Source organism: Myotis lucifugus, unplaced genomic scaffold (assembly GCF_000147115.1).
Source record: "Myotis lucifugus unplaced genomic scaffold, Myoluc2.0 scaffold_23, whole genome shotgun sequence".
Lineage (NCBI taxonomy): Eukaryota > Metazoa > Chordata > Mammalia > Chiroptera > Vespertilionidae > Myotis > Myotis lucifugus.
Window position 1 is genome coordinate 2,088,686 of NW_005871071.1, and position 13,943 is coordinate 2,102,628.

The following is a 13,943-nucleotide window of genomic DNA, read 5'->3' on the forward strand; positions in this document are numbered from 1 at the left end:
TGCAACCCATTCACCTTTCCTCACGGAGTCGTCCGCCAGGCGCCCCCAGCCTGGTGGTGGCTTTTCTCTCTCGAGCCAACTCCCGTCGTCTCCGCGCATTTTGTGCCCATGTGTGGCGGAGACCCGGCTCCTCTCACAGCAGCCTTCCCCGGAGCCTCCCCGTCGTCGGCAGGGACGACGGGCGGTTCCGAACTCGCGGGCGTCGGAGAGCCGGGCCCGGGGTCCCCACCCAGGTGGCCGGCTCGGCCCGCGCACGCCCTGCCCTGGCCCCAGGGACTTCCCTGCCCCGCCGCGGCCGCCCCGTCTCATTGTCTCCAGAAAAGGCCCGGAGGGACAGCGCGGACTTGGAGACACAGTTTCCGAAATAGCTTCAGGCTTCACCTCGTGAGACGGAAGGAAGGATCCCACTCGGAGGGTTTCTCCGGCTCTAGCGACGCGAGGGGCGCCCCCCGAGTTGTCCCGAGTTAAAACGCGTTTAATACGAGGAATCTGCTAGAGGAGACGCGTCCAAGGGAACCCGCGTCTGCAGGCAGCTTCCTTCGCGGGGTTCTCTTTGTGTTGCGAAGATTTAGGTTTTTTTTAAAAATTATTCTAATTTATAATCTATTTGTAATTTACATATGGCTTTCAGGTTTGGTTTGTGTCTTAAGAATTAGACGTCTTTTAGTGCCACGACACAGAAAATTGAAAGAGTTTTAAAGTACAAAAGCCGCCCCTGGGCAGTGGTCAGGTGTCCTGCATTGGGGGGTTCCTTTGCCAACTCTTGAGCCTGCGAAGGCCCAGGTTCGCTTAGAAAATTAAGCGCTTTGGATGTTTTAAAACATCGGTGCAAATACCCTTACAAAGTATCTAACATTTGTAATTGTCATTGAGACCGATCCCGAAACCAAGGTGAGGAAAGAGCCTCCGGGAGAGTTTTGTTTTTAAATTTAATATATTTTTATTGATTTCAGAGAGGAAGGAAGAGGAAGAGAGAGAGATAGAAACATCAATGATGAGAGAGAATCATTGATTGGCTGTCTCCTGTATGTTCCCTTGACGGGAATCAAACCCGGGTTCAGTCCGCAGGCGGATGCTATGCACTGAGCCACACCTGCCAGGGGGGAGAGTTCTTTAATGAGCTCATGGCTGGGAAGTAGTAGAGCCAATTCCAGAACCTTAGGTCTTCTGAGTCCTCATTCAGTGTTCAATTCACCATATTATGTTTCATTTTTTAAGAGAGTGTGAGTAGTGAGGAGAAGAGGCAAGGAGGCTCACCTACAAAATTTAGATACTACTCACTTGCCTCTTGTTTTACAGTTTAAGAATTCATTTCTGAACCTTGCAACCATTTTTTTTTTATTTTTTGTGTTACCGTATTTTTCCCCAAACTTTGAAAAGTTGAAGATAGCACATTTGAACACATACCTACCCCAAAGTTTTAATAGTTATTACCATGTTGCCACATTTGCTTTATCTACCCATTCAGTCTTTTTAAAAAATGAACATATATTTAGAGATTATTAGAGAAAGAGAGAGAGAGAGCAAGAGGAAGGGAGAGGGATAGATAGAAACATGGATAAGAGAGGAACATCACTGATCAGCTGTCTCCTGCACGCCCCCTACTGGGGATCGAGCCCACAACCTGGGCATGTGCCCTGACCAGGAATTTAATGGCTCCTTGGTGGAAGCTCAACCACCACTGCACCCACTGGGCCCATTTCACATTCTCTTTGGTGAACATTCTCAAGTCCATTGCAGATATGACAATTCACACTGAAGTGTACGGTATGTGTGTCAGTATGTATATCATAAGGTTAGGACAATTTTCTATATAACCACAATACCACAATCACTTAAAGTTAATTCCTACAATCTACAATATGTTTGTAGTATTCACATCTTCCCTGTAGTTCCCCAAATAGCCTTTTTAATCGTTTATCAATATCCAATCATTCATTACATTTATTTGTTAATTTCATTTAATTTAGTGTTGTTCCGTCTTTGTGTGTGTGTGTGTGTGTGTGTGTGTGTGTGTATGATGGCATCGACCTTTTGAAGAGACTAGGCCAGTGATCTAGTCGCATAACCCACATTCTGTATTTTATTGACAGTTTCCTTCTCTTTGGGTTTACATTGTACCCTCAATTGCCTGTGTTTTTTGAATAGATCAGGCTTAATATTTTGGCGGGATTACTTAAGTCATACAGTGTATTTCACATTATACATTATGCAATATTTTTATAAGATTGCAGACCGTGCTCTTTTGCTAAAAGGGCATATGACTATTCATCCTTCATGTGTGTGTTCTAAAATTCAACTTGATACAGTCCAGAAGTGAACAAGTGTTGAACACAGATGTATACAATGGTGACTAGAAGGAAACATGACACAAATTTTTTTATTCATTGGATTGATTATTCTAATTGGTGTCTACAAATCTAAAACTGAAAATATCTTACAGTTATGAAGCAAAGAAGGTGCCTACCCTCTCTTCAATAAAATTATGAACCATCAAAGGTTTCAAAACATTCAAATATTGCATTGATGATGTACATGCAAAATGACCCAAAAGAAATGATAAGCTAGAACTTATTAGGGAAGTATTTGATATCTCAAATCAGTATTTACAAGATAAATATGTTCTAGGTTCACATGTGACAGTTGATGAGAAGTTACTTTTAGTTTTTAGAAGCATATTGTTCACTCATTGATTGTTGAGTTGGAGAAAATTTGTTTTGGATATCTTATCTGAAGACAGTGACATTTCCCAAATTTCTCTTGTCATTAGAGTCTGAAGTGCTTGCTATCCATCTTTGCCTTGGTCTTCAGGTTCATCTGATAATTGTGAAATGTCTCCTTTGTCAATTTTCTTTTGTCCTATTATGGGTAGGAAATAAAAAGGTCTGAGTTTTTAACTGCATTCATTGAAAACTAAAAGCATATGAAGAGGATCAGGATATGCCATCCAATTATGTGCCACTTTGACATAAAGATTAGTTTGAACAGAAGGCAATTGAGAATCAACAGATAGTTTTTTGCCTTCCCATTGTCTGCCTAAAGTAGAGCATAAATTTCCTTTTGTGTCATACCCTTTTCCCCATACCAGGAAGGAAAGAGAAACTCTTACCATCTGAGATGCAGAGTTGATACTGAGATGAGTTTGCATAAACAGACCTAACTAAAATAACCCTTATCTTTCATTATAGTTCATTATTTTTTATATATTTCCTAGTTAGAACTTCCCTATGATTTGTCTCTCAAAGCTCAAATCCTCTTTCCTTTAAAATGGTATATAAGCCCCTGAGCCTAACTGCTTCTTAGAGTTTTACCCCTCTTGAGTGAACTCTGAGGTATGTAAACATTAATAAAAATTGTGTGCTTTTTCTGTCTTTTGTTAGTTCAAGTTGAAGGTCCCCAGCTACTGCAACCTAAAAGGGTAGAAGTAAAGTTTTTCCTCCCAACACAGACCACAAAGATGATGTCTTCAGTCTTCTATGCCTTTCATTTTTTTGAAAGGTGATACAATAAGCAAAACAATAAGCTGAAAAAAAAGATAATAAAATTAAGTATAATGTATTATTTAAAAGCATAGTTGTTAATAATTGATGTGCAATGGTGAAACCTAAGATGATGGAATTAACGAAATATTTCAAGGTGTAGGAAAACTGAAATCACTAAGATCCCATAATGTATCTTAGATTTATAAAAGGATTCTGTAGACTCATAGTAATCATAAGATAAAATGAGTTTTATTCTATTTAAAAGTAATAAATTTCCCTTTGCTCTTTGAAGATCTCAGGGTAACATTAAAGGTAAAAAAATGTCAATCTTTACAACTATAACTGCTCAAGAAAGAAAATCAAAAACTAAAAGAAAAGAGAAAAATACCCTAAAGTTGTTCCTATGGACTCTGATAGTATACTGAAGGTGAATGATTAATTTGGACAATGAGATCTAGAGGTCCACCCTTTCCAACACACACATCAAACCTGTCTGCCTCTCCTCCTACTATCACGATAGGTTTGTCAGCCTTTTGTACTACATCTTGAATGAATGCAGGTAGTACTTAGAAAGTTATTTTTTGAAGTTCCCAAATTTTTTTTTAATATTTTTCTTCCCTTCTTTCCAAACTTTACCTTTAGAGATTTTCCATAGTAAAGAATGATTGAATGGAACACTGTAGGATCAGGATATAATATTTAGGCCTTTTGGTGAACTGGATTAAACCAAAAATATTTTTTATTTCAATTATTTTCATTGTGAACATTCTGTTTTTCTGGTTTAGTACACCATGATAAACAATATGTGATTTTTGGAATGATGTTGATTTTGCTTCTTTGTGTTTTTAAACACAATGCCTTATACATAATTAATGCTTGCTTAATAAGTGCCTTTTCTTAGTGTTGTGCACATCAACTGAATATAACAGTTTAAAATTATTACTTTATTCTTTGGATTGGTATATTCAAAATTTTGACTAGCTAATATAGCCAATATAGTAATTTAGCCTGCCTTTTAAATAAAGGCTTTGACGTAGTTTATCTAGTGTAGTAGTTCTATAAGTGTGGTCTGGGGACTTGAGACACTTTCAAAGGTTCTGCAAGTTTTTCCCTTTACCACCTATTTATCTTGTGAGGCTGCATTTTCTTCAACAGAGTGACATAGTGCAACAGATTGAATGCAGAAGCAGATAAGAGAATCTAGCTCTTTTTATTAAGACAGATGTTATACTCTGGTTTCTCTTCAGATTGTATAAATCTTTCGCCTTTTAAGACAGATGTTAATGAGATTTGTAAAAATGTAAAGCAGTGCCACTCCTCTCAAGTTTTTGTTTGGGAAAATATAATTATTTTTCTGAAAATATATTAATACTTAATGGTTTTATTATATTAATGTATATTTTTAAAATTTCTTGGATGGGGTTTGTGGACTAAGGAGAAGATTTCATACTTAGAAGTTAATCAATCACACACTTTTTTTTTTTTTGCCAAATTTAATATTTTTTCGGTATGACAACTTCCTGAATGCCTTTCGTTTGAGGGCTACTAACCAAAGCAAACATCATTAGTCTATGAAATAATTTGCTCCTAACTTGTAGGCTCTCCCCCTGTGTTTTCCTTATTTTGTAGGTAATTGTTACCTTTGGCAAGTTTGAGATGCAAAACCTTGAGAGGGTTGAGAGGCTTTGAGAGGGGTCTGAGGGTTTTAGGTATGTTCTAATCCCTATCTCCTGCTTTGTTTACTCATTCATTCCTCAGTTGGCTTTTCCTATTCAAGGTATAGATTATCTTTTTTTTCAACTCTACAGGATTGCCAACTGCTGAAGATCCCTTATAAACAAAATACAACATAGAAATGGCTTTTTTTGAAGTTACATGGGAAAAATAAGTAACAGATCTTCTAACTTTATTGAATAGAAAAATGTAAATAGAAAATTGGCACTACTTTTTTGACACCACATTGTATTTGTGTTCATTTGAGAAGTTATAACACAAGAGATGTCTTTCTAATCATTTATTGTGGTATTTTAGAGATTATAAAGTATATGCACAGTTACCATATTTCATCAAGACAAATACTTCTTTGAGATGGGTATATCATCATCATCCATTCTTTATAATTGAGGAAATTGAGTCTCAGAAAAAGTTGATTTCATTTATTGTAATACTTACTGGGTGCCAGATGCTATATATTCATTTTGTAAGATGTGATGCCTTCATCTTCCCTCATTTTAATCTCAGCCTTTCTATTTTGGGATTACATATTCTCTTCTCCTTGGGCTAGATAGATAGCGCAAGACTAGTGTTATAGCCTGGCAGCACCAACCACTGGTGGACACACCAGTTCCTAAAGCTTTTGACCTACTCTTTACCTCACTGCATTCTGGAAACTTCTAAGACTATGATAACTCAGCTGTGCATATGTTGGTGACGAGTTATTGAAGAGTTTGGAATTGATAAGTGATACAATTGAAAGCATTATTTTTGGAAATTGTTAATTTGGTAGTTCTGTATTGCATGGATGAAAACAGATAAATCCGGATGCTCAGAGACTACGTTAAAAGTAAATCTTGCCCTAACCAGTTTGGCTCAGTGAATAGAGAGTCGGCCTGTGGACTGAAGGGTCCCAGGTTCGATTCCTGTCAAGGGCATATACCTTGGTTGCGGGCACATCTCCAGTAGGGGGTGTGCAGGAGGCAGCTGATCGGTGTTTCTCTCTCATCGATGTTCCTAACTCTCTATCCCTCTCCCTTCCTCTCTGTAAAACAAATAAACAAAAAATCAATAAAATATATTTTAAAAAAATAAAAACATATCCTTGGGTGAGGCTTTAAAAAAAATCCCTTTATTGGCTTTCCATTGCTATTCGGATAAGGACAGAATTCTTTAATGTGATGTCCAAGGTACAGTTTTGTTTGACTCCTATCTTTTTTTTTTTTTATTGCTAAAAGTATTACAAAGGGTATTACGTATGTGCCTCCCCCCCCCCCCCCCCTTGACAATCCCCTGGCCTCCCTTAACCCCCAGTGTCTTATGTCCATTAGTTATGCTTATATGCATGCATACAAGTCTTCGGTTGATCTCTTACCCCCCTCCCTCCTGCCCCCCAACCCTCCCTGGCCTTCCCACTACAGTTTGACAATCAGTTTGAGGCAGCTCTGCCTCTGTATCTATTATTGTTCAAAAGTTTGTAATGGTCTTTATTATCCATGAATGAGTGAGCTCATGTGGTATTTTTCCTTCATTGACTGGCTTAATTTCACTTAGCATAATGCTCTCCAGTTCCATCCATGCTGTTGCAAATGGTAAGAGTTCCTTCTTTTTTACAGCAGCATAGTATTCCATCGTGTAGATGTACCACAGTTTTCTAATCCATTCATCTACTGATGGGCACTTAGGCTGTTTCCAGATCTTAGCTATGGTGAATTGTGCTGCTATGAACATAGGGGTGCACATATCCTTTCTGATTGGTGTTTCTAGTTTCTTGGGATATATTCCTAGAAGTGGGATCACAGGGTCAAATGGGAGTTCCATTTCCAGTTTTTTGAGGAAACTCCAAACTGTTTGACTCCTATCTTGAACCTCCTGCTATATTTGCATATATGCCCTTGCTTTTCTTTTCTAATCACACTGGTGTCTTTGCAGTTTCTTATATTTGCTGTGCCATAGATCTTTTGTACATGCTGTTTCCTGTCTGGAATGCTTTCTTCCCTTTCCTATTTTCCTAGTTAACCTCAACTCATTCTTCAAAGAACAACTTAATCACTACTTTCTCAAGGAAGTCAGTTTTGATTATGTGAACTAGACCTACTATCCTTACTCTGTGAGTTTTTAAATTCCATGCCCATAGCCTTCATAGCGCAATTTACATCTCTTTGTATGAGTGTGTGTCCCTGTCTCTACAGTGTAAGCTTCATGAGTGCAAGACCCGTCACTTCATTTTTTTTTTAAAAAACATTTTTAAAAATATATTTTATTGATTTTTTACAGAGAGGAAGGGAGAGGGACAGAGAGTTAGAAACATCAATGAGAGAGAAACATTGATCAGCTGCCTCCTGCACACCCCCTACTGGGGATGTGCCCGCAACCAAGGTACATGCCCTTGACTGGAATCGAACCCGGGACCCTTCAGTCCACAGGCCGATGCTCTATCCACTGAGCCAAACCAGTTAGGGCCCGTCTCTTCATTTTTGATCATCATTGTATTCCTGTCACACACATAGTACATGTTTAATAAATATACCTTTTAAATGAGTGATCTTCTGACTCATTGGATCTCTGGTAACGAAAACTGATAAGTAGTACATCTTTAATTTATATATTTGTAAATTTTGTTTTTTTAAAAAATAAATCTTTATTGTTTAGATTATTACAGTTGTTCCTCTTCCCCCCCATAGCTCCCCTCCACCCAGTTCCCACCCCGCCCTCTGCCCTTACCCCCCCACTGTCCTCATCCATAGGTGTACGATTTTTGTCCAGTCTCTTCCCACACACCCCACACCCCTTTCCCCCTGAGAATTGTCAGTCCACTCCCTTTCTATGCCCCTGATTCTATTATATTCACCAGTTTACTCTGATCATCAGATTTTTTATTCACTTGATTTTTAGATTCACTTGATAGATATGTATTTGTTGTTCATAATTTTTATCTTTACCTTTCCTTCTTCTTCCTCTTCTTAAAGAATACCTTTCAGCATTTCATATAATACTGGTTTGGTGGTGATGAACTCCTTTAGCTTTTTCTTATCTGTGAAGCTCTTTATCTGACCTTCAATTCTGAATGATAGCTTTGCTGGATAAAGTAATCTTGGTTGTAGGTTCTTGCTATTCATCACTTTGAATATTTCTTGCCACTCCCTTCTGGCCTGCATAGTTTCTATTGAGAAATCAGCTGACAGTCGTATGGGTACTCCCTTGTAGATGACTGACTGTTTTTCTCTTGCTGCTTTTAACATTCTCTCTTTGTCTTTTGCTCTTGGCATTTTAATTATGATGTGTCTTGGTGTGATCCTCTTTGGATTCCTTTTGTTTGGGGTTCTCTGCGCTTCCTAGAGTTGTAAGTCTATTTCTTTCACCAGGTAGGGGAAGTTTTCTGTCATTATTTCTTCAAATAAGTTTTCAATATCTTGTTCTCTCTCTTCTTCTGGCACCCCTATAATTCGGATGTTGGTTCGCTTGAAGTTGTCCCAGAGGCTCCTTACACTATCTTCATATTTTTGGATTCTTTTTTCTTTTTGCTTTTCCGGTTGGGTATTTTTTGCTTCTTCGTATTTCAAATCTTTGACTTGATTCTTGGGATCCTCTTGTCTGCTGTTGGATCTCTGTATATTATTCTTTATTTCAGTCAGTGTATGCTTAATTTCTAGTTGTTCCTTTTTCATATCCTCGAGGGTCTCACTAAATTTATTGGCGGTTTCTAGAAAATTCTTGAAAAACCTTATAACCGTGGTTTTGAACTCTATATCCAGTAGTTTGCTTTCCTCCATTTCTGTCATTTGTGACCTGTTTCTTTGTCTCCACATTTTTTATGCTTCCCTGTGTTGGTAGAGTGGCTTTGTGTGCTAGGTGTCCTATAGGGCCCAGTGGCTCAGCCTCCCCAATTACCTGAGGTGGACACTCTTGGTGTACCCCTTTGTGGGCTGTGTGCACAGTCTTGTTGTAGTTAAGTCTTGATTGTTGTAGGTATCACTGGGAGGAATTGACCTCCAGGCCAATTGGCTGTGAGAATCAGCTGTGTCTGCAGTGGGATAACTTCTGTGCTGGAGACACCCTTCTGGGGCAAGACTTGCTTCAGTGGGGCTTTGGTGCTCACTGAGTCTGTCCCCTGAGTGTGTCCCTTATGGATCTGAGGAGTTGTAATCTGGATGGTCCCACTCTGACCACTGGGTACACTGGCTCTTGGATCTCTAAGGAGGTGCTAATTTAGCCCCTGCCTGAGGCTACCCAGCAGGAGCTATGGAGAGATCTGCATATTCCTCTCCCTTGTTTCAGGTTTGGAGGTGCCCAGATGAGGCCCAGCTGTGAAGCAATGCAAGCTGCTGTGGGGCCTTGGGCCTTCTCTTGGATATTCTGGGTCTCTCTGACCCAGCTGCAGTTTGTTAGGTAATTTTAGATCTCAAAGGGCCAGGCCTTTCATATGCAAAAGCCTCTGCGCACAGCTTGGGTAGGGCGGGGTCTCAGGGAATCAACAGGGTGGAGCAAACAGCTATGGCTGATCCTCAGCCCTGTCCTAAGAGGCCCCCGGGTCTCAGTGTCCCGTCTCAGTGTCCCATGGTTATCGCTGCAAGCACCTCTGAGAGAAAGCCACCCTGGAGTTCCGACCGATGCCAGATAGTCCAGTTTCTCCCCAGAGACTCGCCCGGAACTGGAGTCAGGGCTGTTGGGAGCTTGTGCCTCCCTCCCGATTGAAAAAGACTCCGGCGTCCTCTTTCCGATTGCGCGCCTCCGTACCTCTGCACTTTACTTCCGCACCTCCTGAGTCTCAGTGTGCTTTTCTCTTTCCTTCTAGTTGTAGAATTTCCACGCAGCCAGCCTTCTGTGGTTCTGGATGATGTCTGTTTTGTTTTACTTGTAGTTTTGAAGTGGTTGTGTGAGACAGCAATTTCCAGTGTTTATCTATGCCGCCATCTTGGTTTCTCCTGTAAATTTTGTTTTTTGAGCAAATATAAAATTTTAGATTTTACCATTCTAGCTTGTTGACATTTTTTGAAAGCCTTGTTTGTTATTTACCATGCACTATACCAGGGGTGGGCAAACTTTTTGACTCGAGGGCCACAATGGATTCTTAAACTAGACCGGAGGGCCGGAACAAAAGCATGGATGGAGTGTTTGTGTGAACTAATATAAATTCAAAGTAAAAATCATTACATAAAAGGGTAGGGTCTTTTTTTTTTTTTAGTTTTATTCATTTCAAACGGGCCGGATCCGGCCCACAGGCCGTAGTTTGCCCAGGGCTGCACTATACTATTTACTCATCTGTTAATTTAATGTGCACACAGTTTGGTCTTTGTCTAAATCATTGCTATGAATATTGCTCTTTGTTAAGGCATATAATGTATTGGAATGCCCTTTTTATCCCTAAACTATAATTCTAACTGTATCTTCAATCACTTGTCCATTGCATCACACACCAAAACTCTGATGAGCAGGATTGGGAATAGGGCAGGGGAAGAAATAAGGATTTATACTTTTAAATGTTTATTGAGAGAATATAACCAAGTTTAATACATACATATGTATGGGAACCCCACATACATGAGAGAGTCAGAGACCCCACATGCAGGAGAGGTTGAAAATGCATAGAAAGGGGGATTGAAGTACCTAAGACTTCCTGAGTTAGAGATGAGGTAATAATGCATCTTGGGGGCTTCAACGGGTCGGGTCATTGCATGATGATAAGAAGAAAAGACATTTAGTAAATAGCAGTTTGCCCTGCAAAAGAAGTTATCTCTGATAATCTCTTATGGGCAAGGCCCTTAATTCAAGTTCTTCTAGGTCAGCGGTTCTCAACCTTCCTAATGCTGCGACCCTTTAATACAGTTCCTCATGTTGTGGTGACCCCCAATTTCATTGTTACAAATTGAACATAATTAAAGCACAGTGATTAATCACAAAAACAATATGTAATTATATATGTGTTTTCTGATGGTCTTAGGCGCCCACTGTGAAAGGGTCGTTCGACCTCCAAAGGGGTTGCGACCCACAGGTTGAGAACCGCTATTCTAGGTAGTTAAAGGGAGGGGCATAAGTTTCTCTTGAGCCTGCAGCTAAATTGCCTTTAGCTCAGAATCTGCATATCACAGAGACTGATCTTGGGGTACCTCATTCTGAACCCCCACAGTTCTAACCTCTGAATCTTCCCTGGAAGTTTCACATTCCAGAAGTTGGGCTGATAAACTTCTGTCATTAAACCAGTCTCAGTCTTGAGAAAAGTTCAAACAGTTGTTTCTCATTTCAGGAGGCAGTGATGTCAGTGGGCAAGGATTCATACTTTTTACTGCATATACTTTTGTATGATTGAATCATTTTTAATGAACATTTTTACTGGAAAAAAAACCACTGAGAAAACATCTTTCTTGTAAGGATTAATGTGTATGTTTCTTCTATGTGGAACATATCCAAATTCCCCAGCTAGATGTGATTTTTTTTTTAACCTTCTAAAACAGAGATTCTTAGCCTTTATGGTTCATAGACCCTCATGAGAATATGATGCTCCCTGAAAATGTACAAGTATGCACTAAATTTATTTTGCACATTTCATATTTCTGTGGTTCCCTCAACACCTTGTCAAGAATCTTTGTTATAGCACTGAATAGTTTTATTATTACTCTGTCATGCTCTATTTTGTATGTATTTATCATAATCCTCCTACTGGTTTCTTGAGGTATGGACTTTTTTCACATTCTATGCAGCATTGAGGATTGTGCCTTATATTAGACAGAAAGTGATTGAGTGTGTTATTTTTAAAGCCTTAATTGTTTATATTATATTTTTTATTGTTTTTAGAAAATCTGATTGAGCTCACTAATTTGGAGGATTGTTTTGCCTTTAGTGGAGGAAAAAAAAACCTTTCCTTTATCCTTAGGTTAAGTGCCTAGGACCTGCAAATTAACAGAAGAAAAGTATACAAATTTTATTTAATGTCAGTATTTTAATTTTTATGTTCATGGAGGTCTTCATAGAAAAAAAATGACACAAAGAAGTAAATGTAGACACTGAGGCTTATATGTACCATTTTAACGAAGGATGATAATTTTGTGGAGAAGTGTCAGGACAAAGGAAAAGGGGTTTGGGTTTGTAAGGAGTGGTAATTTAAAGGAAGGTAAACATTTAAGGGAAACTCATGGAAGATAAGAGCTTTTTAGTGATATTTGTTTGTGTAGATCCATCCTTGTGCTGACTTTCTGTTTCCAGTGATAATGGCAGTTTTTCTTTCTGGCATGGGAGAGGGGAAGGGGAAAACCTTCACAACAGGAAAATTCTGTCTTTCTTTGATAGGGGAATGGCAGAGATCTCTTTCTGTGTTTTCTGTTTTTTTAATTGCCTTCAGATCAAAACAGTCTTTATGCCATAGTGACATATTTTGGGGTGGTCTATTCTGATCCCCTTCGGCTTTAAGAAATTCATCTGAATTTTTAATTTCAGAGAATTAAAGTGGTAATTTTTTGAGTACCTACCTTCAGAGAATGAAGTTTTTTCTCTAAGTCAGTGTGGCGGACAGGAGAATTGAACCTTATTCTTGGAAATAGCCAGCCAGGGCAACTTCTTTTAGGATCTAGATTTTTTTTCTATCCTAGTTCTGATCATATTTGTAGGCTACTTTTTTCCAGACTGAGTCCCAACCCTTCTCCTTTTCTGTTTGCCTGTTAAGATTCCTGAATGTATAATCTTTTTAAAAAATGACATTTGAATTTTTTGGTTTATTTAAAAAAAACTTGATATTCATATTTTCCCTTATTTAAAAAACAAAACTGTGTATATCCATATTCTTTCTTATTTAAAAAATAAAACAATGTATATCCATATTCTCCCCTTTTTCGGTCTCTGTCCTTTTCTTGGAGTGACTATTTTTAGAATGGAATATTTTTCTTAAGAAAAAATTAGATTCTTTTAGAAATTGAATGAGCTTTGATGAGATATCATCTAAAGTTTCTATGCCCCTCAGTATTTTGTCTGTAGTATTTTAGCTGCTAGTGATCTGATGTTTCTAATTGTGCATTTTGTGTGGTTGGAATGTGCCCTTTTTAAGAATATGTCTGTGGTGGTTAACAACTGGACTTATTCTAAAAAACATACTTAGTTTTCTAACATTAGAACATTCTTTAAAATAACAGGCATAAAAGGAGATACTGATCTACTTGATGTTTGTAAAGAAAAAGTTTAGTAAGTTTATTCATTTATAAAATTTCATATTCAAAGACCAGAACTTTATCAAATTTTAGTTGTGGGTCTCTCAACTATATATGAGTTTAATGCTTGCAATTTAAGGTTTCTATTTGTGTGGTTTGTCTTATAATGCCAAAGTAGACATCAAAATTCTCTGCTTTTCACATCTTGTTACCATTCCTTTCCATAATAAAATCAGTGATAAATATAAATAGCCAGCCTTAAAAACTTGATATAAAACAAGTTTTTCTGTACAGTTATATTTGTTGTTGAAAGTATTACAGATGTCCCTCCACTCCCCCCCCCCCCCCCCCTTGACTCCCTCCACCCCGCCCCCAGCCCCAGGCCTTCCTCCCGTACCATTGTCTGGGCATGGCTATGCATATATGCATATAAATTCAATGATTAACTATCACCTCTCCCCCTTCCCTCTGAAATATGTCAGTCTGTTGCATGCTTCAATGTCTCTGGACCCATTTTGTTCATCAGTTTGTTTTGTTCATTAGATTCCACATATAAGTGAGATCATGTGATACTTGTCTTTCTGACTGGCTTATTTTACTTAGTGTAATACTC

General features: G+C 38.6%; 1 protein-coding gene across 3 annotated transcripts in view; it reads left to right on the top strand.

The window, feature by feature from the left end:
* The window catches only part of ZNF280D (zinc finger protein 280D), a 118,313-nt gene that overhangs the window by 1,422 nt on the left and 102,948 nt on the right, over positions 1-13,943 (top strand). The window contains exon 1 of one of the 3 annotated variants that reach the window (XM_023751613.1): positions 3,313-3,498. The exons of 1 other annotated variant lie outside the window; for it this stretch is intronic. In XM_023751613.1, the coding sequence (XP_023607381.1) occupies positions 3,477-3,498 (22 nt within the window). In that variant the 5' untranslated portion in view covers positions 3,313-3,476. Of the gene's footprint in view, positions 1-3,312; positions 3,499-9,539; positions 9,585-13,943 lie in introns of those variants that run through there. One more of the 3 variants, XM_023751616.1, reaches the window with a different exon arrangement.